The 27520-nt window shown below is 34.0% G+C and overlaps 1 protein-coding gene across 1 annotated transcript in view; it reads right to left on the bottom strand.

Moving 5' to 3' along the window:
• Positions 1 to 366: 366 nt before the first annotated feature.
• Positions 367 to 27520, bottom strand: part of USP38 (ubiquitin specific peptidase 38) — a 31104-nt gene continuing 3950 nt past the window's right edge. The window contains exons 3-10 of the mRNA XM_006187210.2: positions 22216 to 22345; positions 19951 to 20052; positions 15681 to 15839; positions 14314 to 14507; positions 11696 to 11789; positions 8957 to 9063; positions 6216 to 7575; positions 367 to 1619 (exon numbers count right to left, since the gene is read on the bottom strand). Of these exons, the coding sequence (XP_006187272.1) occupies positions 1458 to 1619; positions 6216 to 7575; positions 8957 to 9063; positions 11696 to 11789; positions 14314 to 14507; positions 15681 to 15839; positions 19951 to 20052; positions 22216 to 22345 (2308 nt within the window). The 3' untranslated portion in view covers positions 367 to 1457. The remainder of the gene's footprint in view (positions 1620 to 6215; positions 7576 to 8956; positions 9064 to 11695; positions 11790 to 14313; positions 14508 to 15680; positions 15840 to 19950; positions 20053 to 22215; positions 22346 to 27520) is intronic.

Here is a 27520-nt window from a genome sequence, read left to right as displayed (position 1 = left end):
GTGGAATGAGGATGAGGAGTTGTTTTTAACTCCTGCCATTAAAAGCTTGGGAAAAAGATAAACCCCAAATCACCAAAGGCCATTCTTTCCTTAAAATGTTTTCAAAATAAATAGGAGACCAATCTTCAGAACAATGTGCAACCATGGGTAAGTTAAAACTTTTATGAATGGGGACAACTGGGCTGACTCCTGAATACTGTGTAATCAAGACCCAGGAGCCCCAAATGGTTGCCAGTTTCCTGGCAAAAGAACATGTGGGACGGTACAGGCTGACATTTTGACATTTTATCTCAAACTGTGAAACAATTGTGCAAAACATATGACTCAAACAACAACAACAACAACAAACTCAGAAAAACCCGGATGAACGACTCTAAAAATATGTGATCAATTTTTAATATTCTGAGGATTAAGTAACAAAAATCAAAGTTTTTTTTACGTGACTAGGTTCATTTCCTCTGAATTCTTCTAAGAGTTAAAAACAAACTATCACACTTATTGATTTAGAACCATCAGATTTTACTTCAGGAAAATCTAATACCTTTCAAAAAGTTATAATTTTAATGTTAGCACAAAAAATTACTTCCTAACATTTTTCATTTTTCATTTAAAAAAAACTTTTCCGCAGCCAAAGATTCCTATTTTTGAATTACAGTACTGCAAGGCACATACAGAACTCACCTCCTTCAAAACACACAGAAGATATACTCCCTGAAATAGAATTTTTAAAATCCTCAAATAATTAGAAATACTACAAAGTTAGCAATTTTTAGGTAAAAATGTGGCTCCTACAGGATCATGCACCTTTCTTAAAATCAATTCAGCACATATGTATAAATAATCCTTTTTTAAAACATTTGTACTTGAAATGCAGATACAGTGATGCTGAAGACAGCACTACACAAACCTGAAAAGTACTACAGCTGGATGAATTTTATGTTATTGCCTTCAAGAGAGACTGTATCATCTCTAGTATTTTCAAAGACTTGAATTTAATAATGGATAACTACACAGGTAATCTAAATAAAAGATTTTTTCTTTCCTTTTTAACAATATTTCCTTCAACTCTAATACCAATTCTTTTATAAAGGATAATAAATGAAATTTTTTTTTTTCTTTCAGTAAAACCAAGGACAGGACCATTTAAATACCTCTACTAAATTTAATGCAGCTTAATTAGGGACCAGGTATATATTTTCCTCTGAAAATTTTTGGTCAAGCATGTCTAACCATAAAAGCAAATGGAATTTTAAGAGGTAGATTTTTTTCCCATGATGCATTTTGTTAATAAATGTATTGTCAAGAAAATAAAAACAAGCACTGAATGTGTTTTCTCAAAGTATAAGGGTCTAATGAAAAGAAAAATAAAAGATAGATATGATACTTGTTACAGTCTGACATTTTAACAGTCATAATATTGGCTGTTTTGTGACCAGTGCATTTGGACTCTCTCAGCATCAAAATACGAGTCTGCCAACAGTATTAAATCCTCCTCCACCCCCACCACCAGTTGGTCCGCAGCTTCCTGGTGGATCATTGTCATCAAATCCATTGGGTCGAAATGAACAGGAGGCAGATGCAGCTTGTAGGGCCCGGGCTCGAGCATTCAACTCTTGTTCCTAAAATTAAAAATAATTTTTATGAAATTAAAATTCTAAATACACATGGATGGACACAGCACCTATATAAATATTTTAAAATTGCCTCAATACACATCCTTCAACTCTCAGTGACTGTAAAAATATTGATTACACTGATCCTTACCAAATCTTACTAAAGTAAAGTATATAACCACAGATGGAGCAAACAAGATAGCAAAATCCTGTTGTAACTCTACGGAATGACAGATCCTAAAGGCCGTGTTGTTTCAATACTGCACTTTATAGAAGAGGAAACTGAAGCCCCATACTTAAAATTTCTCTACAGAAATATTACAGTTCTTGCAACACTCATCCACACATACAGGAATGGATTTCTTTTCTAATACACAGAACAGAGAATTCAAAGGTCATGACAGTGGATTATCTACTCCCCATCAAGTGGGACCATTTTGGGAGTGGGCGATTACAGTAAAAAGCATAAATACTGAAAGAAGGCTGAATTTTTTTCTATCCTTTCCTCAGAATATTTCTCAGTAAATAAAAGATATCAGAAACACTGCTAAGCACAATGGAGCCTGTCTCCTTACAGTATTACTTAATGCTTTCCCTACCAGATTACTAGAACTTTTATAAGGAACCGTATTCATCTCAGTGTCAGACAAATATTAGGTGCTCAGTGAGTATTAATGACCTCAGATTGGAACACTACTAGGTACTTAGCTACAAAAGGAGTATATGTGAATATTTATTTACTCATAAATAAATCAACTGCAAATTCATTTGACAAGGTGAAGAACTAGATTCTACAACTGGCACAAACTCCTTGTAAGAACAGGGAGAATATTCTGGCAGACCCCTTTTTCTGGGAAAGAGTCTATAACTTTCTGAAGAGGTCATCAATGTGAGCAAGGCCTGCAAGCCAGGTAACAGCACAACCCTTAACTGGTTGGGTGTCATCATCTTAAAGAACCTTCACAGTACACTCAGCATGAATAACAAAAACCGTACGATTTCCAGTTTTTCAACTAAAAGCCTAACTACTTTGCTCCTCTGGGCCATAGTACTATTATTTTATAATTTCTAGCTAAAATTTCTTAGTTGACTATTCTACCTCCTTCATGAGATGTCCAGTTTTTCACTATGGAGAAAACCCCCCAGGCTTACCCTGACATGTATCTGTCATACTATGGACACCTTGTTTCTCAGTAGCACACAGTGACTGCTGTGCGATTCCCAGTACACAGATTATCAAGAACCACATATTTTTTTTATGGCTGACTGTGACCTTAGATAAGAAATCCTCATAGTAGAATGGCTTAATTAACCAGTCTCTGACAGGCCTCAGAGAGGCTTTCAAACTTAATTTGCAGGATATTTCTCAAAAACATTTTTTCCATTTACTCTATCATTTACAACATTTATAACTGGCTTCTCTGTATAGTGGCTAACGACACAATATTTTCCAGGAGATATGTTAATTTATTCTTCAGTCTGTAAAGTTAAAGTAAGAACTATAGATTTTTTTTTAACATACAGAAAATAAAAACCATAGTTATTTCGGAAATAGACACAAAAATAAGAAACAAAAATCCTCTGCTCTATAACCTATTAAACCAGCTAAACAATCAATGAAAATATGACTCTGTATCTAAGAAATAATATCTGGTTTACGATTTGCACATGTTCCCTAAAGAATGAAATTAAACTTAATGAATATGGAAGGTGGAGTTCAAGAAGTTCTGTTCCTAAAAGATATGGTGAATTTTGCCTGGACTTTGTTGAAAAGTGATTTCCTGCCAGAATATGTTGAAGGAGATACAAAATACAAAAAAATTGAGTTAGTAACTCCATTGCTTCTGAGACTCTTGAAACCTATATTATATTTCAAGACAGAGCATCCCAAGAAAGTAATATTCCTTTCTGCTTTCTTATCTACTTATACAAATACATGGCTAACAAGAAAAACGTATGAAATTCTGTTTTTAGAAGCTTAAACACTGGATAAAAGTAGGCTTTTCATTTTATTTCTTTTAATATAGATGAGAACATTATGTAAATGTCACAAATTATGAGTCTCATAGCATATGTAATTTATATCCCAATTTTATATCAAGTATGAAAGTTAATTATTTCAGCAGTGGACAGTTGACCTAGTGAGAAAAAAGAGTTACTATTGCTTTGGGACAAAACCCTTTCAGTATATTTAGATTTCTCATTCAAGTAAATCTGTTAACATTAAATTAATCCATTTTTTCCCTTTAAACTACACAGATATAATGTATACTCTTCTGTATGTATGACAAAGCAAAATATTAAGACATTAAACTACCACCTCCTCCAAGGAAACAAAGAAACCCAACAAGGAAGGGGAGAATTGCCTGCAGCTGGTGTGGGACAGGCGGGGCTAGGTATGATCTCCGCAGTGCAATGGTGGTGCAACTTACAGCTTTCTCTCCCTGGATCCTAACCAAAGGCATGATTTTTGCAGTCCAGACTCTAAAATAACGGAGATACTCCTAATGGAAGTTGGACTGAGAGGAGAGAAATATATGAAAAGACAAGCCTTTTCCAAAATTTACTTCAAGATCCACAATTTACATTGGTCTCCTATGTGTCAGCATACGACACAGTAGAAAATGGTTTGTCAGACAGGATTTTTTGCCCAGGCATTTCAAAACCACCAATCCTGCCAACACTAGAAAGAGCAAGAGTTTCTAACTTCTGTAAATCTAGTTGTGACTTAACTCCACACCCTTCCTTTTACTAAGATTTAAGTTTTCTACAACTGTTTTATGTGTTTACATCATAATTCAAACTGTATCAATTACATTGTTGTATTTAAAAATGAATAATACAGTCTAACTATATTTAAATTTCTAATCAAGAGTATTATTATAATTTGCTTTATTTTTCTTAAATAAACTTTGTATCTTTTAATTAAAAAATTTTTTTTGTTGAGGGGAGGTAGTTTTACTTATTTATTTTTAGAGGAGGTACTGGGGATTGAACCCATGATCTCATGCATGCTAAGTGTGCTCTCTACCAATTGAGCTACACCCTCCCTGTATAATTTGCTTTAAAAAGGCACTTTGATAATGAAGCTTTAACAGCCTGTCTTAATATAGGCAAGTAAATACCTTAAAGTAAAATTTAGCATTATCTTTTTCGCATTAAACAAATGGCCAATCTGAGACTTAAGATGCAACTTAAAACTACTGCACAACACTGAGAAACTGAATTAACAAAGTATATAATAGTTCTCCTTTACAGTGAGAGAAGGGTCTTAAAACAATAATGAAAAGAATGGCTCATCACACATAAACACTGTAAAATCAGGATGTAATGGGGTAAATGGCAAGACAGAGAAAATCATTTAGAGCTAGGCTGCAATACAAGTAGTTGTTATGGTTGTAAGAGCTTTTGGCATTCCAGTCACAGAAATCTGAGGAGTTTCTGCATGTTTCCAAAAGTCAAGATTGCACTGAGTCTTATTTTTATATTTTACATATTAGAAAATTTCTATTTCAATCTAACCCTCTTACCTTCACTCTCCAGTCTTCAAGAATCATGATGATTCTTATCAAGTGCAATATCATTTGATATCTAGCAAGAAGGACATGGTTGAATATAGTCTATTACCTTGATCATAAACCTTCTGACTGGATGTTAGAATCTTTGCTAGCGAATAATTCTAACAAATATTCTGTGTTTCTGATTTTTTCCTGTAAAATGTATCATGTATCATTACTTATTTTACAGTACAGTAAATGTGAAAACTTTTGAATAAACTTCCCTCTGAAAATCAGTACCATTTCTTCTCTTATTCTATATCTTTTAGGAGTTTTGTGACTTTCAAACACAAAATTTTTAGAAACTTAAAATCATAAAATCATTTGTAACACCTAATTACTACACCTACAACTTCAACTTCAATTTACTGCCTGTCTTTTATGTTGATAGCAAGTTGGCAGGTTTCAAAGAAAAATATTTTCAGCAAGGTCTTTATTAATTTTAAAGTAAGAAAAATCAGTAACTCTTTGTGAAAATTACATTTATAAGTAAATTTAGTTCATATGAAACCTTTTATCCATGATTTTTATTATTAATTGTTCTTTTATAGCCTTGGTTTTACTGATCAGATCCTTAAAGAATAAAAATATCCTATCTTTAGTGTCCTTTATGTTACCCACCTGACTGTCAAGAAATAGTTCTTACAGTATTTATACAAATATCTAGAAGGAATAAATGCCAAATTTGGCAGTTGTTTCCCCTGGCAGATGGGACTGAAGAGAAGAAGAAAATACTTCCATTTTATTAAACTTTCAGTGTTTCTGTATGGAATGATTTTTACAATGATCTCATCTTTTGTAATTAAAAACAAAGAATGTCTGCTATACTGCATCTAATTGCTACTTTTCATAACTAATTCCTAACATTAGAAAGAAAATTTAGTTCCACAGGTTGAACCCATTTCATATAAGCCCAGATTCAAAATTCAAAATTATCACCTTGAAAATGTAGAAGTTGGATTTCAAAATGAAGGGCACTCATTTAACCACCTGTCAACTGTTTAAATATTTTCCACAAATGATGAAGCTTCTATTTTCAACTTACCTGTAAATACAGCTTATTGTCTTTTGTTATGGCATCCATTAGTTCTTTCTGGAGAGGTGGGTCTCCATTTACCCAGAGTCCACTGGTTGAATTATTACCACTTAAACCATTAGTGCTGTTCTGTTTTTTATACAAAAGCACATAGGCTGTGTCCTTTGGAAATCTACTCGTGATTTTCTGGACTGACTGAAATGAAGTAAACGTCACTCTGCTGTCATTAAATAAAAACCATTCTTTTGATATCTCCTTATTTTCCAAATCCTGTTCAATCACTGCACTGGGACTATCCCTCCCTAGTAAATGACTCTGGGAGGAGGCTAACGCCAGAGTTTCGGGCTGGTGGCACATCTGGTATGAGGACTCTGTACCTGTGATGTTTCTGGCATAAGAGTAGTAATGCCCGCTTTCAGAGGATACACCAGAGTGAACGACAACAGAACTTAATAGATAGGGCACCAATTTTGGGCAGCAAGCTTCTTCAGTCCCAGAAGGCTTTAATTTTTTAGCTAGATTCTCACTAATATCAGTGAAGTCAACATCTAGAGACCAACTTTCTGACAATGAAGAGAAAGAAGTAGTTCTTTTAACTGGCAACTCCAAAACCAGTGGCAGTGACACATTGTCTAGAATTTTTCTTCTCACATGATACTTCTGATCATATGAAAATCTTAGGAGAGTAAGAATTAGGTATTCAGGTTCCTCCGTAATTTGCATAGTTTTCTCGGCATTCTGCAGAGAGGCACAGTTTTCACAATAATATTGGTTGTCACCAGTAAGAATCTCTGGAGCCAAAAAATAATGTAGTAAGTCAGTTACTGAAGGTGTGATTTCACCTCCTGGTTTCTGAGGTACATCCTTATTAACAAGAATCTTGCTAGAGTCATTAGGGACAGAAGTGTCTTCAGTACAGCGAAACTCATCGGAACTGTCCACCATTCTTTCATTCACAGCTGAGTCACAGACAAAGGCAGCTGTTGCTGGATTACAGACTCCTGGTTCTTTTGAAGGACCAGGTACACTGGCTTGCATTAGACCACCATCCTGTGTACTGGGTAATGATGCTGGATCTTGAAAAGACAAGTTTTCCACAGAAGAGGAAGGACAAAAGGCAAGTGAAAGATCCGTAAAGGCTTCCACTTTTTGTGAGGTACTCCTGCAGTTCAGACAACATATGTGAGTTCGTAGTTTTCCTCCAAACATTTTTTCGATTAATGTCTTCTCACCATCACTTGTGCAAGGGGTCTCTGTTAGTACAGCTGCCTTACTGGCTACTTCTTGTAAAGAAGTTTCATTGTACCCCATACTTTCGGACAGCTTGTGTGAGGACTGAACTTTCAAGATCTTTTCTTCTTCATGGAGCCTGCAGGAGAGTATATCATTATAGAGCTTCTTCACCTAAGTTTAAATGTCATTTCCGTTTAAAAACATTAGTGGCTTACATAAGTAGCCAAATTATTTTTATCAAATATCTTGCTTAATTTAAAATGTTAGCCAATATATGTAAAAATAGATTTAAAAAGTTTCTTCTGTATAGCACAGGGAACTATGTTCAATATCTTGTAATAACCTTTAATAAATATGAAAACGAATCTATGTATGTATATGCATGACTAGGACATTGTGCTGTACACCAGAAATTGACACACTGTAACTGACTGTACTTCAGTTTAAAAAAAAAATAAAAAAACCAAATGAAAAAATAAAATATTTAAGTTTTTCTTCCTTTAAACAAGAGGAACATTGAACAGTTTGAGAATGTAGATCAGACAAGACGTTAGGGACTGTTACTACCCGATATTCTCATTACACTTTCTTCATACTGCTGTTTTATAGCACTTATTATAGTCAACTCTATATGTCAATTAACTGTCTTATATATCTTTGTCTGCCTGGCATGTCATAGAAATCCTGGCAGAAAGAAATCATTCAACATATCCTTGCTGAATGGAAGGAAGGTTGCACGTGTTGAGCTCAACTAGCCATTCACAGAACAGAAGGAAGGCAATATAGGAAGATAGTAGCTCTTCTTATTAACTATGTGGTAAGAAGACAGTAAAATTTACCAAATCCACTCAATTAGGAACTGGTCTAAGGAGCAGGTATTTAATTTTTTGTCTCAGGACGCCTTTATAAAAAATAAGTATGGTTTCATTTATGTGGTTATATCTATCAATATTTACTGTATTCAAAAATTGAGAATAAAAATAGTAAAATAAAAGATTTGAAAACAATAATAAACTAATTACATGTTAATAGAAATAAACATTTTTAAAATGAAAAAGTTATATTTTCTAAAACCAAAAAAATTAGTGAGAAGAATGGCACTGTTTCACATTTTGCAATTATTTCAAGTCTCTAGCTTAATAGAAGACAGCTGGATCTTCCTATCTGCTCTGCATTCAGTCTACTGTCATACACCATTCTGGATGAAGTATATGAAGAAAACCTGGCCTCAACTACATATATGCACAGATATGAGCTGGAAATGGGAAGACCCAGGAAAGTGTTTTGGGAACTCCCCAGGGGTCCTTGTCCCACACATTGAGAACAGCTGGTCTAAAGTAAGAAGATTTAAAAAAAAAACAAATTAAAAATGAGAACAATTAAAAAATATAATAAATGCAAGGCATTTTAAAGATTGACATCTGAAATACGTTTTTACAGGTAAAAACAATGTTCTGTAAAAATAATCTGTTATGAAAGAACACAATTCAAATCACAGCTTTAGAAATACTTTTTACCTGTCTAGTAGAAACCTGAGGTATTCAGAACAGTCTTGCTGTGATCTGGGGGTAAACCATGGAGGTCTGGAAGCCTCAAAGAATATCCGAGGTGCATATGCTTCTCTCTTTTGGTATCAGTAGAGACAAAACAAGAGAGTGATTCTCACACTATGAACCAAATAACTGAAATCTTAACATATAGCTTAATCAAGATTACTAAAATTACACTGGCTTAACCTTTACTACAAAGTGCCAAACATAGGGACACATAAAATTAGCTAGAAATAAATTTAGGTAACTTTCAGTCATACCTTCTCATTTTGCAGATGAGAATTAAGATCCAGAGAAACTATGTGACTTGCCCAAGGTCACACAGCTAAATTAGCAGCAGAGGGGATGATATCGGAACCCAGGTATCTCTAACTTAATACAATGCCCCTGGCGTTATCCCTCTGACAGTCATGTGCTTGATTCCACAATTTTTAAAAACATAAAATCTGAAAAAGACATGCGACTGAATATATGTTTTGGATAAAGTAATAAGGGGCATACTCCACAGAATATGCATACCTATTTTAGGTGAAAATTTTCTTGGCTGGGTACACATGTCATAAATATACAGAATATGAACACACTGGGGGTTAGGGATCTTGCTCATTTTATTTTATTTTTTTTCGTAAAGAGGCAGTTTAGTGAAGTGATGTGATGGATTTGGAGCAAGCTAGGTTCAAATCCTAGATTTTGACATGGCAAAAACAAACAAAAAAGAACTGAAAAGACATCTGAAAAATTATGATTGTAACTTGAAAATTTAGAATTCTCTTGACATTTTGAATATTTGTGGTACATAGCAGAGCTCTAAGTTAAGGAAAATTTTTATCAAGATAGGAGTATTTATGGCATTTTGAAGGAAAGGAGTTTAGTGTACTGGCTGAACATGGGTTCCAGAATCATTTGGTTCATATTCCAGTCTTGCCACTTATTTGCATGACCTTGAAAGCAGGTAATGTAAGCACTGTTTCTTCACCTGTAAAATGGGGATACTATCGTATTACCTTATAGATTGAGTCTGAGGATTAAGAGATAATATATGTAAACCACTTAGCACAGGAGCCAAATTTAAATGCTAAAAAAATGTTAGCTTTGTTAATTATAAAAAGAAAAACCTTTAAAATTATATAGGGAAAATCTATGTACTAAAACAATCCTTGTTGGCCTGCTATGGCCAGGTCTTGACTGTAACAAAATTTTAATTAGGGTCACTTCTTAATAACTTTTTCTTTTGTTGAGAGTATGGAAGCTCCTAAGGTTTTTTCCCTAATAGCCCTGATTTAGTAAATAATATAGTATATATAATGTATTTATAGCTACATGTATACACATAGATATACATACATATTATATAGCTGACCACTGAACAACACGGGGGTTAGGGTTAGGTGTACTGGCCCTCTGCTTAGTCAAAAACTTGTGTCTAACTTTACAACAAGCCCTCCATATCCGTGGTTCCGCATCTGTGGATTCAACCAACCATGGACTGTGTAGTACTACAGTACATCTTTACTGAAAACAATCCATGATTGACACAACATTGTAAACTGACTATACTTCAGTAAAAATATTAAAAAAAAAAAAAATCCATGGACCCTCACAGCTCAAACATGTGTTTTTCAAAGGCCAACTCTATATATAGTGATATAGCAAGTGAATAGGTCCATTCATTAGAAAACAATGTTTGGGAGCTGGAGGGAAGAGATTTTGTCTTCCTTGGTCCTGAGATGTTAAATTTTGTGAACATATTTCCCCCAGATAGAGAATAATAAAATGATATTTAGTATCTCATAGGCCATCATTATCATCTCATAGGTCAATCCTGTCTTGATTTTTTCCATTTAAGAAGGTATACTTGAGATATTTCTCAGTTTGTAGATAGGAAACAAAGCATTCCTATCAATTCAATTCCACCAACTCTGGACCTATCTTCTCTTCTGGCTGCAACTACCTACTCTTTTAGACTCTGTGAAACTAAGACAATCAAAGTAAAATCAGAAGGTAGTATTTAATACTTATAAATGGTATATATTATTCATATGTATTACTGAAAACTTAAAGTTCTTTGAGCATAAGGATTCCTTTTTGAATGCTTATCAGATTGCATATTGTGTCTCTAAATAAATGTCTGCTGGATGAATTTACTATATGTGACTTTCTTGCCATTAGCATAAACTCATTTCGTTGGATTAACATGTGGACATAAAAGAGCAACACAAAATTTTTAGATCTAGAGCTTAAAAGTTTAGTTATGATGAAACGGTATATACATATATTAGCAACGGGAGAAAAAAGAAGCCAAGGTGCCACAAAATTATTTTAATTGTTCATTTTTAACTGTTCATTACTGTGAAAAATCTATCAATTAGTATCTATAAAATTAATATTAAAGATGCATTATAAAAGATTTCTTCATGGAGGAACTTACTTATTGAATAAAAATCAAATTTTAGCTATAATAATTAGAATAATGGATCAGCAAAATATTTATCTACAAGAATGAAAAGCAGAAAGCAGAAATAAAAACTTAGGGCATATCCTGATTTTAGGCAGTATCTCTTGAGATTTCTAAGTGGATCTGTTGTGCTGGGAGATATATGTATTATTTCATCAATTAAAAAGGTTCACCAAGTTTGGTATACTGGGAAGTTTAAAGAAGATTATCAATGCAGTTAATATATACATACTACACACTCTAACACTCACCTGTGTATGAGCCAAAAAGGCAAAAAGATGCTGTAACTTTTTCATTAATGAATTGCACCCATTTAGATTTAAAGATAATACTTGTCTCCTGAAACTGAAAGAAAATAAAATATAATGACTTTTCTATACATGTGTACACACACACACATTTTTTAAAAGCTAAATAGAAGTTAGTTCAAGGACTTATTATCTTCAAGGTAAAATTTCACTCACCTGTAGGCCCTTTACCTGGCAAAGTTACTGCCCACAATGTAGTGAAGAAGGGGAAGGAGAATAAAGGTAAATGAACACTTCCTATGCGGCCTGGCAATGGCCACGTGCTGTCACATATTATTTCTATCTTCCCGATTAGCAAATAGAAATAGATTAGGCTATTAATGGGTAACTTAAGTAAACAACTTTTAAATTCTTTCAAATATGCATGAAATAAAAAAATATACTGAAATTGAAACTCTGAAGTTAAGTGATTGAAGGAGTGTGGTACTAGTGCCGGATGGGAAAAGGACAAACTATTCAAAAGACAGTATAGGAACAATTGGGTATCCATCTGGAAAAAAAATGGAATTGGATAAGATTTTACACTGTCACAAATGCCACAGAGGAATAATGAGCTAAATGTAAAATACAAAGCTACTGAAGTATTTAAAAGAAAAAAAAGAGGGGGGGGGAGGATTTAGAGGAGGAATGTCTCCTAAAAATTCAGATACTATAAATGATAAATAGCAGATTTGACTGCATAAAATAAAAAATTGCAAATGAAGCCCTCTACGAATCTGAATCGCACTGACTGGAAGAAAGCATGGTACAAGGGATTATCATCCAGAGTATATATAAATCAGTATGAAAAAGAAAAGGACCCAAGAGAAAGGTGCACAAAGAATAGATTATTTAGAAAAGAAACACAAATGAACAAAGAAAATTAGAGAGGGAGAAAACTGTAATGTTCAGCAATATGCAAATTAAAACAAAAAGATATTTCCCCCAAGACTGGAAAAAATTTTAAAGACTGATTATACCAAGTACTGCCAAAGGTATGGGGTCATAGGTACCCTCATGAATTAGTATGCAAGTACAAATGCTACAGCCTTTCTGGAGAGCAATTTGGCACACCGTATTCAAAGAATATCCTCTATATCTGCATTTGGGCAGACTGCTGTTAATTATGAGCAAAATAACCCAACAGTCATCAATAGGAGTATGGTTAAATAAATTATGATACACCTGTTTACTCAGAGTAACAGTTCTGTCATTGTCCTAACATGGGACTATTTCCAACACAAATCATTAAAAGATAAAAGTGGCTGGAAAAGAATATATAAACAAGAGTCTTTATAAATATATTTTAAAAAAATAGTGTTTTTGTACCAGATAAATCTTATCACTATACAAAAAACAGGTCTGGAATAATGCATGCAAAGCTTAACAAATTATGTTTGGGAATAGGAATATCTGATTTTTATTTTACGTACTTCCAGATTTTTTTTTTTTAACCACAAAGAATTTACTTATTCCCAAAGAAACAAAATATGCTGTCTGCCTATCCTGAGACACTATATTGGTCACTGTACAGTAAGATGTGCTCTTTGAATTGCTGTTGCCAGTTTTAACTGCTGGTTTCTGCTTATTCTAGAGCATCTGTAAAATGAGACTGCTGCATTAGACTATCTCGGGAGGTAAAACACGGATCACTTTAGCTTTATGCTAGGTACATTTGCTTGAAAAACAAACAAAAAATCTCAAATACAAATAAATCAAAAGACAAAAGAAAATTAGTAAGCCAAAAGAAAAACCTTTTAGTGTTGCTAGTATATTCTGACGCCAGGAAATAAAACTAAACTCTTCATCTTTTAGGTTATGATTCCTTTAGGTAGGCATAAAAACTTACAAAGGCTTGGAACTCAATAAACATCTTTGGTCAAATTTCATGAATACTCTATTGGTACTGAAGAGAAAAATTCAACGAGGTTTTTGCCTTCAGGAAAAGTTCATCATTATTTTGTACCTTTACAGACTGTATTCACATAGCTAACACCCTCTGACTTTCTATTTGCTTGGCTGCAAAAGAAAGTGAATTTGAAAGTAAATCTGTAAGAAGCAAAGAAACATGTCTGTTTACACATTTGTTCAGTATCTATCAATTTGGGGTGAAAAGCAGAGCTTAAACTTCTTCAACAGCAACAAAGAAGTTATTGATTTGATAAACAGCAAAATAACTACAAGCAGAAAAAAACTAAACATGACCACCTCCAGAGATATATAGGTTAAAAAAAACCCTACTGTTTAATAGGATAATAAATTAGTACTTGAGAACCCTTAAACTCTGTCAAATAAATAATACTCAATCCCTCTGTTACATTAATAAGTATTGTCAGAGTAATTCAAAAGATTCTAAATGCAATATATAATATAAATATAAAGTAGAATTTATATGTTAACATGTTAAAAGTTCCTGAGCACTAAAAGAAATTTTATTTCTGAATAAGACAATTATATGAAAATACTAATATTGCTGTCACATATAAGAAATAACGTGAAGGCAATTCAAGCATCTTACTTTTCATCAGCATACATCAATTTCTACAGTTAAAATGAAAAAGAAAGTTCAAATTTAAACTTACTCCGTGGCCATAAACAATGCCTGTATAACACTGTTCATATAACAGGTATTCCCTAGATTAATAAGACCAGTTTTCCCAGTTTCAGATTTTCCAGAAAGTCTAGACAAACAAGATGCCAAAGAATTGGATTGAGAAGTCCAGGCACTTTGATTGAGAATCAATTTAATCTTCTCTTCACTGGGCTTAGGAAAATCCTATAGATCATAAAGAGGAAAAATAGTGTAAAAATATAAACTATTTTTTGTTATTAACACCATAAAGTAGACTCTTCCACTGATATTTAACTTTTATTTTCTCCCACTAAGTTTTGAAATCACTCGTAATACTTGACCAGTTATCAAAAACTGAACCATACTACATGGCAAAAATAATTATCTCTTAAAATGCATTAAATATCTCTTAATAGTAGAGTTTATCAAGCTGAGGAATACTCAAGAACCAGGAATTCAAGTCTCCTTTGAACTATTTATGTTTCATATTTGTCATCAAAATGTTTTCAAAATAGAACTCTGAGATCAATAGATCAGAACTCTGAGATATGTAGTGCTATTCAAAGGCAGCAGAATGAAGACTTAAAATTAGCACACAATTGAACAAGGTAAACAATTTGCTTTCAAATTTTGTAATGAGGATAAGAAATATCCCCTTTTCATTTACTACTGTTTACCTGCTCTTACGCCTTAGAAATAAAAGCTCAAAGTAATAAGGGGATGAAAAATGAAAGTTATCTATGCACAATGACCTCTGACTTTAAAAAATAAAACTCAATCTCATGCTTAACCATACAGAAAATTATTACAAGATACGGTTTCTTCCCCGCTTCGTGACATATGAGATAAAACTTTAAGTGTAAATGATTTAGATCCAATATCTATACAAAGCTGAAAAACAAATAAGTTTGCAAATAATTCAAGTAAAGATTCTACAAAATATGGACACTCATGAATAATCCATAGCAAAAATGAAATAAAAAACAGAGAAGTCAAATATTTTATTAAACTGCCTTTCCTTAATTCTAAGAAGTATCTTACATATTTTAACACTTCTGATATTGGGAAACAACTCTGATGTATGTATTCACTTAATGTAGCATTTTTTAAACTGTTTTAATTTAAAGATATGCCTTATAATTATTGGCTTTGTAGAACTGAAGAAATATGGTTATTAATTTAAATTAGTTACAGAAAGTAAGAAAGAGATTACTCCCTAAAAATTAAAGAACCCTGATTCCAATTGCATTTTTCAAACAAAAAACATATTTCCATAAAACAGTCAATTGAAGAGCTGGTCATAGGAATGTTTCACGGCGGTCATCTATCACATCACGGGCTGCAGCTCCGCAGACCCCGGTGCAACTATCATCGTACCTTTACTGCTTCCAGGATAGGTTCGTAGAGATCTGGAAATCCAGAATAGTGATACATCATACAGTGTATCAATTCCGTTAACTGCACTAAGAAGGCTGTACTGGAGGGCAGACCATCACTTTTGAAGGAGTGAACCAAGTTAACTACATGAGGAACAATCTGAACAGAAAAAAAGACAAACATTCCTCAGTTTACAAAAATGGCAACAAGTTCCGGAAAAGAATATATAAATAAGATTCTTTATAAACATATTTTTAAAAAATAGTGTTTTTTAGCCTACAAATGGAATGCAAATGTTACATGATCAGCAAGTGCTTTTTGGTGTGTTGAGTCACTGCCTTTTTCTAAAAAGTTATGAAGTTAAAAATTTCTAGAATATCAAGGTACATCTAGTTTTTAAGTCAAATGTAATTGTAATTCTACCTAAGACCCCTCTCCTCATCCTTACACTCCATCTAAAGCTAGGTACAAACTAACTAAAGCAGAAAATAGGAGCCTTCATTACTACTGCCGTTCTAATGATGCTAGGGCTGTTATATTTACCAGGTTGTTCAAAAGGGACAAACTTTTAAAAGCTAAACCTAGAATTAGCTTAAGAGCTCCATCTAGTGTGAATTTTAGATTTTTCACTTTAAAGAGTCATACATACTTTGCACATTAACGTCTACTTCAAGAAAATCTTCAAAATATCTCACACACGTAACTAAAATTACAGCTCAGGCTACAGCACTATCTCTATTTTTAGCTAAGGGACTACCTCTATTTTAGGGACGGTGTCTTATCATGGTTATCCTTACTAATGACCCCCATTCTACACTTCCAAAAAAAAAAAGATGGTTCTAAAAATAAAGTGAATCAGAAACTTCTATTATTTTTAAGGAATTGGGTTAAAAATGAAAGCAAAATGAGGCTAAATGAAATGCTCACAGCTCATAAATATGTAGAAAACTATTAAAACCGATAATAAGTATAACAACGTCCTTTCATTATAAAATTAGACTAAAAAGTCAATATAGAGCCAATCCTATTTGAGGTTATTAACAAAACAAACTCTGTTTTGCAGAAATGGCTCATTCCATTGGTACAGTGCTATACTTGTTTCAACTAATTATTAATTATAATCTGATACTTCATATTTATATTTCACATGTATAAAGCATCTTATTATTTTTATATTTGTAGAACTTTGTGTGTAGCAACATGGGAAAATATGTAATGTTAAATTTTAAAAGAAGGATACAAAAACTGCACATAGATGACAAATATAAATACAGTCCTGTTAAAATACCTAGGGGAAAAACATCATAATGGAAAACATAAAAACTATAGTGTAGTGAGATTATGGATAATTTCATGACATATTGGCCTAACTTCCTGTAGTTAAATAATCTTTCTGTAAAAGTTTAATTTTGTTGTAAATGAATTATATGGTTATTGTAAAATAAAAACAAAAACAAAAAACCTAACAATACAAACTTGAATGAAGTGAAAATCTCTGTCTCGTTGTCCACTGAAAGACATTGCTTGCTATATGTCACACTTCATATAATGTCACATTATATACCACATGTTATTTTTTGTACAAATGTAATCATACCATATATATATACTGCTTGTAATTTTATTTCAGCTGACAATCATCTCTTGCCTCAATTCATGCAAAACCTCCCAACTGGTCTCCCTGTTTTCACCCTTCCCCTTCTTCAGACTATTCTCAAAGTACCCAAATAAACCAAATAAAAGGCAGTGTAGAACTTTTTTTTCTGGTTGCTAACTTGTGATAAAAGTGAAGTGACAGCTCTATGGTCTTATTATCAAACAGCAATAACAACAATTAAAGTACTATCCCAGTCAATTCCGTTCCTTCCTGTAAAAAGAAAATCATAATCTTAAATTAACATGGCCATTCTCGATCTACTGTGTCTGGTTTTACTCTTATGCTTTGAGGTCTTATATCACATTCTAGCTTTTGCACCACTTTCTTTAATCTACCCCCATCAAAGGTATTAATCTGACCATAAAACTACAAGTTCCTGAAGGTTCACTCTAGCTCTCATCTCTACATTTCAAAGCAAACCTGAATTATAATTCTTCTCCATAAAGCCATATCTATCAGATACTCTGTTGCTAAAATAATCAGAAATCCAAAATTATTGTTTCCTCAGAGGTGATGGGAGAAACAGAGATGGAAGAGGAAAGAATTTTTTAAATGATTATTTCATTTATAATTCCAAATCTTCTAAAAGCTTTCCTAGTGTAGACTGGATCTCTATGATCAGATAATACATGTAGTTGTCTATAATTACATCTTAAATGGTCAAAATTACCACTGATGCAGAAATAAGACTACGTTCTTCATAAGCACACTGATAGACATCCAAGCAGGCTATTAACTTCTAAATGCCTGAAAGTGGAATTTTTTCTGAAGGAACAAATCTAAATATTTACAGACATTATTGTGATATTCATTAAACTTAAGTTACGATTTGCAAAAATGTGTATAATTTATTTAATTAAAAGCTTTGATATTTTTTCTTCAGTTTAAAATTTTTTTCCACTTACAAAAAGCATATGAAAAGAAACTTGATCCATAATAACACATGCTATATTACAAATTTTGGTTTGCTCTAAAATATTCTTACATATATAATATAATGAATAATGATGCTAGTGATTCCAGACTATTGCTCATACTTAGCAGCTCCTAAACCCAAGTCCTTCACTGAGTTATTTAGAGCTACAGGTGATTTAACTACCACATGACCCACTACTGGATGCCCAAGTTAATTTTAGTTGAGTAGCAGGTCAGGCTATACACAGTATGTAGACAGCAATTAGGTCTATGTTTTTAGACTTTACTAAGCCAGATCACAATTTTCAATTTTAGATCTAACTCTTCCTTAAATAAATGATTGATATTTGCTTATTTCAGTAGCCAAATATTTCCAAGTCAACCATTTGCTATTTCAATTACTTTTTTTCCAGGGGGGAAAAAAAAGCAATGCAAGGTAAGGAGATATCTTCCATCTTTTAAAAACTGAGCAAAGAAACAGGTTTAGAGTATAGCATAAGTGACTAATCAGAGAGCCTAAGGAATGTCCTCAGTGTGGAGAGCAATAAAAGTAAGAATGGATGAGTTCCTTCCCAGAAATTCTGAAAATAAACCTTTTCTCAAATAGCCTACACATCATCATGCCTGATGACAGGGACAAAGAGTTGATTTTTTTTTCCTTGAAAGATTTTGTTAGTATACATGCTATATTAGCTCAAGTTTGAGATTTGTTTGTGTAACAGATATAAGGTTATTAATTAATGTTCAAGCTCACCAACTAGGGCAATTAAATGCAGAAATCACTCATGCTAAGTGATACTATATAATGTAATTACTGGTAATTAAGGTTTACTTCTATTGAGCCTGCAGACTTCCTTCAGTGGAAATAAGGCACTTAGCAGCCTATGTGAGAATAATATTCTAAGGCTAGTGATATGTCTAGCTAACAATCAATATTTGGAATTCTGCACTTCATCAATCTCCTTTGAATTTGTTTGTGGTGGGCCAGTATTCCTAAAATTTTAACTATGTGGGTATGTTGATAATGAGTTTCCTGTTCTGTAGAACTGAGGATCAGACCTTGGAGAAAGTGGGTAACCACATAAAGCACTGCATTCCTGTGACACCCTAGACAGACAAATGGACAGGTTCCCAAAATAACATTGTCATTTCTCACCTAATGATCTGATAATCAAATAATCAATATCAAATCAAATCAAAACCAGTGATGTAGGTGGTTAAAAGTGGCAGGATTCTAGACATATTTTAAAGGTGGAATCAACAGGATTTGTAGGATACAGGTTGAGAGAGAATGAAAAGCCCTAATTCTGGGGCAACAAAACAAAGACTGATGTTTTTAAAGTTCTAAAGTAGCCAGTGGTTTTCAACCATTTTATTTCTACACTATTCACAAGTGCAAAAGACGCCATCTGTGACACTGACATGGGACGTCTCTCATTAAGAAGAGTGGCTTTCAACTTTCCATTGCTGATTCTGATTGTAAGTGGAGCAGTTTTGGTGAGACCTAGAACATTCTGAAAATATACTTTGGAAGGAAATCTCAAAATCTCAATTTTGACAGCAACTATAAAGCTACATGAAAACAGTCAGATTTAGGACTAACCTACAGTCTTTTCACAATCAACAAATGTGACTCAATAGTAAACTGAAATTTTAAGACAAGGTTTTTCAGCATAGAAAGTGTGTGTCACAACTTACCAAATGGAACGCCTCTGGCGAATGCTGGAAGCTCAGCAGCATGTGAGAAAGAACCGCAAGAGCACCGGGTCTCACAAGAGGAAACCAAAGACGATTGAAAACCTTCAGGAAAGACAAGACATCCACTTTAAGAGTCAGCAGGGAATCATTTACCCAACTGGTGGTTATTTTCCTAGGGCCAAAAATTATTTATGTGAATATCCCCCTTCCTGGAAAGTTCTATCATAACAAATGTTATTAAACTCTGGGAGAGGGAGACAGTTGGGAAATAATGACAGAGATCAAGGGAATATAGTGACTTAACCAACTCTTAAAACCCCCTGATCAAATAAGAAACTCAAACAATGTTTACAAGGTAATAAGCTCCCCAGCCCATTATTCAGTCAATTCATTCAGATATTTATCGAGCACCACTATTGCTCAGCACTGTTCTGGGCAGGCAACAGTAGATAAAAAAAGAAATCTCTGATCTTACAGGGCTTACGGTCTAGAGGGTGGGTAAAGATAATAAAAAGTAACATGGGAGAGAGCTGCTGTGAAAGCAGGGCATGTTGCATAGGGAATGCTGACTGGCAAAAACGTCTGCTATTTCATACAGGGAATCTAAAAAATGCCTCATGAAAAAGGTGGTATTTGGCTATTAAAAAACTGAAAGGAATGAGAATAAGTCTGACAGATGGCTGATAAGCAGGAAAAGGCCCAGCACTGCAGAAGCCGAGGCCTCCAGCCTGGTGGACTAGAGAGATAACAGCAAGGGCAGGGTAAGTAAAGCGCAGAGACTGAGGCAATCATAGTGGGAGAATGGATGAGAGAAGTAGCAGTGGGCCAGATCATACAGGACCTCGAGGGACACCTGAGGGGACCAAGAGCAGGAAGGCTACAGCAATCAATACAGCAAGGGATGATGATGACTTTAGACCAGGGCGGCAGTGATGTAGCTGGTTAAAAGTGGTAAGATTCGGGATATATTTTAAAGGCGGAGTCAATAAGATGTGTAAGATATGGGCTGGGAGAGAATGAAAAGAAACAAGGAAACTTCAAGGTTTTTGGCCTGAGCAAGAGGAAGGATGGAATATTCATTTACGATGGGGAAGACCAGGTCTTGGAGAGAAAAATCAGGGGTTAAGATTATGGATAAGTTGAATTTGAAACCCAAGTATAGAAAGTTGTAGGAATACTATTCAGCCATAAAAACTGACAATATAACGCCATTTGCAGCAACATGGATGCTCCTGGAGAATGTCATTCTAAGTGAATTAAGCCAGAAAGAGAAAGAAAAATACCATATGAGATTGCTCATATGTGGAATCTAAAAAAATAAAATAAAATAAATACAAAACAGAAACAGACTCATAGACATAGAATACAAACTTGTGGTTGCCAAGGGGGTGAGGGGTGGGAAGGGACAGACTGGGATTTCAAAATGTAGACTAGATAAACAAGATTATACTGTATAGCACAGGGAAATATATACAAGATCTTGTGGTAGCTCACAGTGAAAAAAAATGTGACAATGAATATATGTATGTTCATGTATAACTGAAAAATTGTGCTCTACACTGGAATTTGACACATTGTAAAATGACTATAACTCAATAAAAAAATGTTAAAAAGTATAGAAAGTTATATACATGAATATGGAGTCCATGGAATAATAATGGATGAGAAACATAAACTTTGCAGTCATTATCTTAGAGCTGTTATTTAAAGCCATGGATGGCTGTGAGTATGGACTGAGAAGAAAGTGAACCAGAGATAAAAGTTTAAGGCACTCTAAAGGTAGGAAGACCCACTACAGAAGCCTGAGAAGCCAGTGAACCAGGACAAAAACTAGGAAAGTATAATGTCCTGGAAACTAAGTGAGGTAGGTGTTTCAGTAGGGAGTGATCAACTATGTCAAGTGACTGAAAGGTTAAGTGAGAGGAGGCCTGAGAAATAGCTCCCGAGTTATGCAACACTGGAAAGCATTGGTGTCAAAGACAGTTTTGACAGAATAATGGTGGTAAAAGCTTGATTCGCTGAGATTCAAGAGATAATGGGAGGAATGTGTTTTCATATTAAATATTTGAAAACAGCAAAATTAATTACCTAATCTTAAGCAGCGTTCTAAATTTCTAAAGCTCATTCAGAATTATTATTCAAAAGAACAAAAACAAGAACATATTCAAAATTAGAAGCTTTAAAGGGGACAATTGAAAGATAAAGATAAAAAGATTGACTATATTAACCTACACATTCTAAATAAATTTATATATTCCCACTTACCAGTTCTATTTTCAGTAAAGTAACATCTATCAAAATAGTAAACTTCTGGACAGCTGCCAGTCCTTTCAGGAGTGCAATCACCCATGTGTCTACGTGCTGAGCCAATGGCCAGGACAGCCAGTCAATCATTCTGAAAATTGAAGGAAAATGAAACTATCAGCATTGAAAACATCTTCAACATTATTTAATTAGGAATAAAAAGAATTACAGTAGATACTCACTTTGTGACTCAATATTTACTGAGCTTGCTTGTGAAAAGCACTACTGAAGACGTAGAAATGAGAATAATAGGTGCTTACACTCAGAGTTTCTAATCTTGTAAGCTGACAGTTTCTTATACAACATATTTGCATAAAGATTTCTCTGATAAGCTATCATTTTGCATAAACACAAAGTTTAACATTTATGCTATATAGTGGTATCAAGAATTTATTAGGCAAATTTACTCTAATAAGAACAGTTTAAATACAACTATCTTAACTAAGACACATGGATATGAACCACAATTTCTCCTTGCTAGCAACTGCAGTCTAAATATGAAATGCACTGTTTAAAAAGACTGTATTTTGAATTGTGAAACAGGTCTCTTCATCTCTTTCAAAATCCTACTATACAAAGACAAAAGAAATTTTAAATAGATAAAAGGGCACTGAATGTGTAAATATCAAAACGGTCTCATTTTGTATTAATGAGTGTGTTTCTTTTTGAGTACCAACCCAGTTTAATGGAAATAAAGATAAAATAATATGGGGTGTGATGGAGACTGTCCCAAAGGTTAGACCTCAACCACAATGAAGAAGACTGGTACAACTCTTCTGGAGAGCACTTGGGCCAAATGTTCTTATTCTTTGATCCAGAAATCCAATTTTGGCAAATATATAATTTAAAAAACTAGTAAAAAGAACTCAAGTTTTTAAAGTCAGAGTGATCTGGTTTAAAAATCTCAATTCACCATTTAATAGCTGGGGGATCCTAAATACTTATATAAGTTATTTAACTTCTTTGCACCTCAGTTCATCATCTGTAGATTACAGATAAACATGCTTATTTTACAGGGCCGATGTAAAGGTTAAACACATTAATATATGACACTGGAAATACTCACAGTGAATGTCTCTCTTCCACCAAGAGGTAATACCTTGATCGTATGAAACATCAAATATAAATACTGAGTACATAAACACATGACCAAAAGAGCAACTAACATGTTAAAAGGACTGACTTTCCTACTGATAGTTATAAACAATCTACATTAACACTGGAGGGTTATCTTTATTAAGGTTTTTGCTCTTAAGATTAAAATTTTCCATTAGATACTAAGAGTGGTTCCAAAGTCCAAACACATTTTAACTGCAGGTTATCTGTGTGTTCCCTCTGTTCCTTACATACATTGTCTTTCCCTGCTTGTCTTTCTGGCCATCTTCTTCCAATAGTGATGGTTATAAGTCATTACAGTAGTCCCTGACAACTGTTCCACATCTTCCATCTGTTGTTAGTCTGGTTTTCATAAGTCTGTGGCCACATTACATACATGGAGTAGAAAGTAGAGATATTTGCATTTGTGTACAAAGGGTATATTCACTGTAGCACTCCGTATTATACAGAAAAAAAATACAAATTATCTAAAAGCCCCCCATAAGGAAATGGCTAAATATACTATAGTATTGTTATTATGGAATATGACGTAGAGTTTTAAAGAATGAGATAGATCAATATGAATAACTCCATGGGAATCTAATATAGAGAGCTGAGATATTCTTAAATTAAAAAAGAAAAAAATCCATAAATCTTTTTAAAACTGTTTTTTTGTTTGTTTGTAACATGTGAGTACATACTATACATTTTTTTAGTGTAAATATTCACAGGAAAAAAGATGTGGTTTAGAGGAGGAGTATATGTGAACACACCTCTTTGGCTCTCTGGACTCTGGCCCGTAGGGAGCGAAGTTCCAGAGCAGCAGCAGACTGGGCTTCCTAGCGCACAGGGCCCAAGGCCAGGACTCCCTCTGGCTCAGGCCTAAGGGGAGTATTAGTAAAGAGTGAGGGGGCAGAGTAGAAAATTCCACTTGGCCATGGCTTTTTAATTTTCCCCCATCACCCAAAAAGCCTTTTCCTCCTCCCCATTTCTGGCTTCCCCTCTCATAAGCCTCTATTCTTTACCTTACCCCACATATACTCAATCTTCTGACCAATCTAAAGATACTTTAAGTCAGAAGTAACATGAGGGCGAGGGAATAGCTCAAGTGGTAGAGCCCATGCCTAGAATGAACAAGGTCCTGGGTTCAATCGCCAGTACATCCTCTAAAATACATAAACCTAATTACCTCCCTCCCCTCAGCCAAAAAAAAAAAAAAAAGTAACAGGAATAGAAGCCAGTTGTTCAAAAATATTTGAGTGTCTATTATATAACAGGTACTGTGTTAAGTGCTAAGAATATTAGTAATACAGGGTTTCTGTCCTCAGATTGATAAGAAAAGTTAGGAAATTTATCAACAGTCACACAATTAATAAGCAGCAGTACTGGTATCTGAACTAAGCTCTGCTGGTGTATAACATAATACTTCTGGCTACACTTGAGTTACATTCCAGTTTTGCTTCACTTTGATTGGACTTGCATATGCCCCAAACCTCTCACGCGTAAGCGCTGTAGAATGAGTTATATTTATGATTAACTATGGTAATCTTATCCACCGTGTATTGGCTACATTGTGAATTTTAAGGACACATAACCCTGATATACTGATAGTTCTAAATGTTCTTTAAATAGTAAGAAATTAAATGTAGTTGTAATAAATTTTGTTTCTTCCATTAAATTGTGAGCTTAAGACAGCAATCTTGTTTTCTTAAAATCTTTATTCTTTGATTGGCACTGAAATGGAGCTCAAATTTGTTGAATAAATGAAACCATTTCTCAAGGTCGGAGGGTATAGCTCAGTGGTTGAGTGCGTGCTTAGCGTGTATGACGTCATGGGTTCAATCCCCAATAACTCCATTGAAACAAACAAACCTAATCATCCCCCTCCAAACACACACACACACAAAAACAAACAGCAAAAAGAAGCCATTTCTCTTTATAGCTAAAAAAAAATACATACAACTTGAAAACCTTAAATCAAAATTGGCAATATTATGAAAGGCCACAAAATAGATTTAATCTTAATTTGTAGAGAATAAAACCAATTTTCACTGTTAGATGGCATCTTAAGGGCTAGATCCAACCTTCAGTTTGACTTGTTGCAATGTTTTGAAAATTTAAAAAATTCACATAAAAACTGATTTCAGGCTTCTTTTGAAAAATCAGATCAGCAACACCGAACCCAAATTTCCCTGTGATAAGAGCTTTCGCCGAGGATCAGCTTTCTCTTTTAGAAAGTGCCTGTGTACCCCATTTTGTATTATTTCCGTCACACCTGGCCTATTTCATACTTTAATGTTACTTATCTGGTTCTGGTACAATACCTGTATTTGCATTTCTTTGGATTACAGAGAATGACAGTAAAGCATGGTAAGTGCTATGTGTAGGGAAGTATAGCATATGGGGGAGTATAAGGTGGGAGTATGGTAAAAGTAAACATCCTTCTCATTTACATTTGCAATGTAAGAATAGTTACTCCAGGTACATTATGAGCTAAAATACGATCATGTAGGATAAACTGGAAATGCAATACAAAAACTGGATCACAACTTCCCATAGAAACAAATAGGTAAAAATTAATTTCCAAATATATCTTTAAAATAAAATAAATTCCTAAGTTGGATACTATGACTATTTTGAAAAGGTTCAAAAATTAAGACTAAGAGTGCCGGATGCCAAGAAGTGGAATTTGCACCTGACTTAGTAAGTGCTGGAAGTCACTTTCAGTGACTATCAGAAGTAGTTTCTCGATCAGAAGGGAGAAATGAGTAGCCAGGACGACTTAGAGAAGAGAGACAAGTCACTGCTGGCAAAAAGGCCAACTAGAAGTCTCTGCTGCAATGACTTTTGGCATGTAATGAAAAATGTGAGCTATTATTACCCAGGCAATGAAGGTGATGGACCAACCGACTTCTAATTTCACTTTCAGCTGTGAAATCTAATTCTCTGAATCTTTCTGTTTTACTTAGGGGACAACATAGTTTATGATATATTCATCTCAAAGGGAGACTTCAGTGCTACTACAGTCATACTGACAAAGGATTGCTGCTAACAGGACACAGGAGTCTGATTATGGAGAGATGGATGAGGTAAGAGTGTTTCTTAAAAGCAAATGAACAATGAGAACTTTACATAAAGACTTGCAAATCAACCACATGTAGATAAAGATTGATACAGGGAAAAGGAAAATAAAAAGAACAGATAATAGGAAGAAAATCCTAACAGCACTGTATTACAGGACTTTTGGAATTTCAAGAACTATGAATACAAAGATATCAAGAAGATGAGAATAACGTATAGACCACCAAAATGGCAAGGAGATCACCATAAGCTGAAAGCAGTGGGGATCGAGGCCACATGGCAGGAACAATGTGTACATAGACTTTTCTCCTGTACAGAAAGCACTTTCACAAATCTATGGAATTTAAAGAGAAAATAAGCAGTAAGAAACTGGAAGTAAAAGTTACAGGCAAATTGACTTAAGTATAAGACAACAAGGAAGAAACAAGAAAAGCTAGAAGACAAAGGCTTTTTTAAACACTGGACAAAAAGGGGGAGGTGGTGGAGAAAATCAAAATTCCCAAAGTTTATGTTAACTTTGGGAGAGTGAGATTGTATACATGTAGCTTTCTGAGAACCCAACATAAATGTTACCTTATGACTGTAATTTATAAAAGGCTCACAAAAACCATTTTGTTCCAAATCCTTATACTTTATTTAAATGTGCTATCCATACATACACACACACACACATACACGCAGGAAAAAAATAGGAAAAAATTACAAAACAAGAACAGATATGAAAAAAGAAAAGGTAGACAGGAAAAGCTTTGTTAGAAAAATAGTTATTGAACTAAAGAAACTCAAATTCTGGGATAATCTCTATAAATGGGTACCTTTGAAGGAAAAATTAGTGAACTGTAAGACAGTATTGATGTTCTTCCCCTTAGATCTCCACAGCTTTGCATCCTCATTTCCTTCATGTCTTACTTCATGGTCACCTTCACAGTGAGGCTTTCCTCATCCATCTTATTTAAAATTGCAAACCATTCTCCCACATTTTATCCCCTTCCTGTCTACTGTTTTTTCCCAAAACACGGACCACTATTCAACATACTAAATTATTTTACTTATCATATTTAATCAAATCTAAAACAAAATCAATTTTAGA

This window comes from Camelus ferus, chromosome 2 (assembly GCF_009834535.1).
Source record: "Camelus ferus isolate YT-003-E chromosome 2, BCGSAC_Cfer_1.0, whole genome shotgun sequence".
In the NCBI taxonomy this organism is placed as follows: domain Eukaryota; kingdom Metazoa; phylum Chordata; class Mammalia; order Artiodactyla; family Camelidae; genus Camelus; species Camelus ferus.
This window is presented reverse-complemented; position numbering and strand designations above follow the sequence as displayed.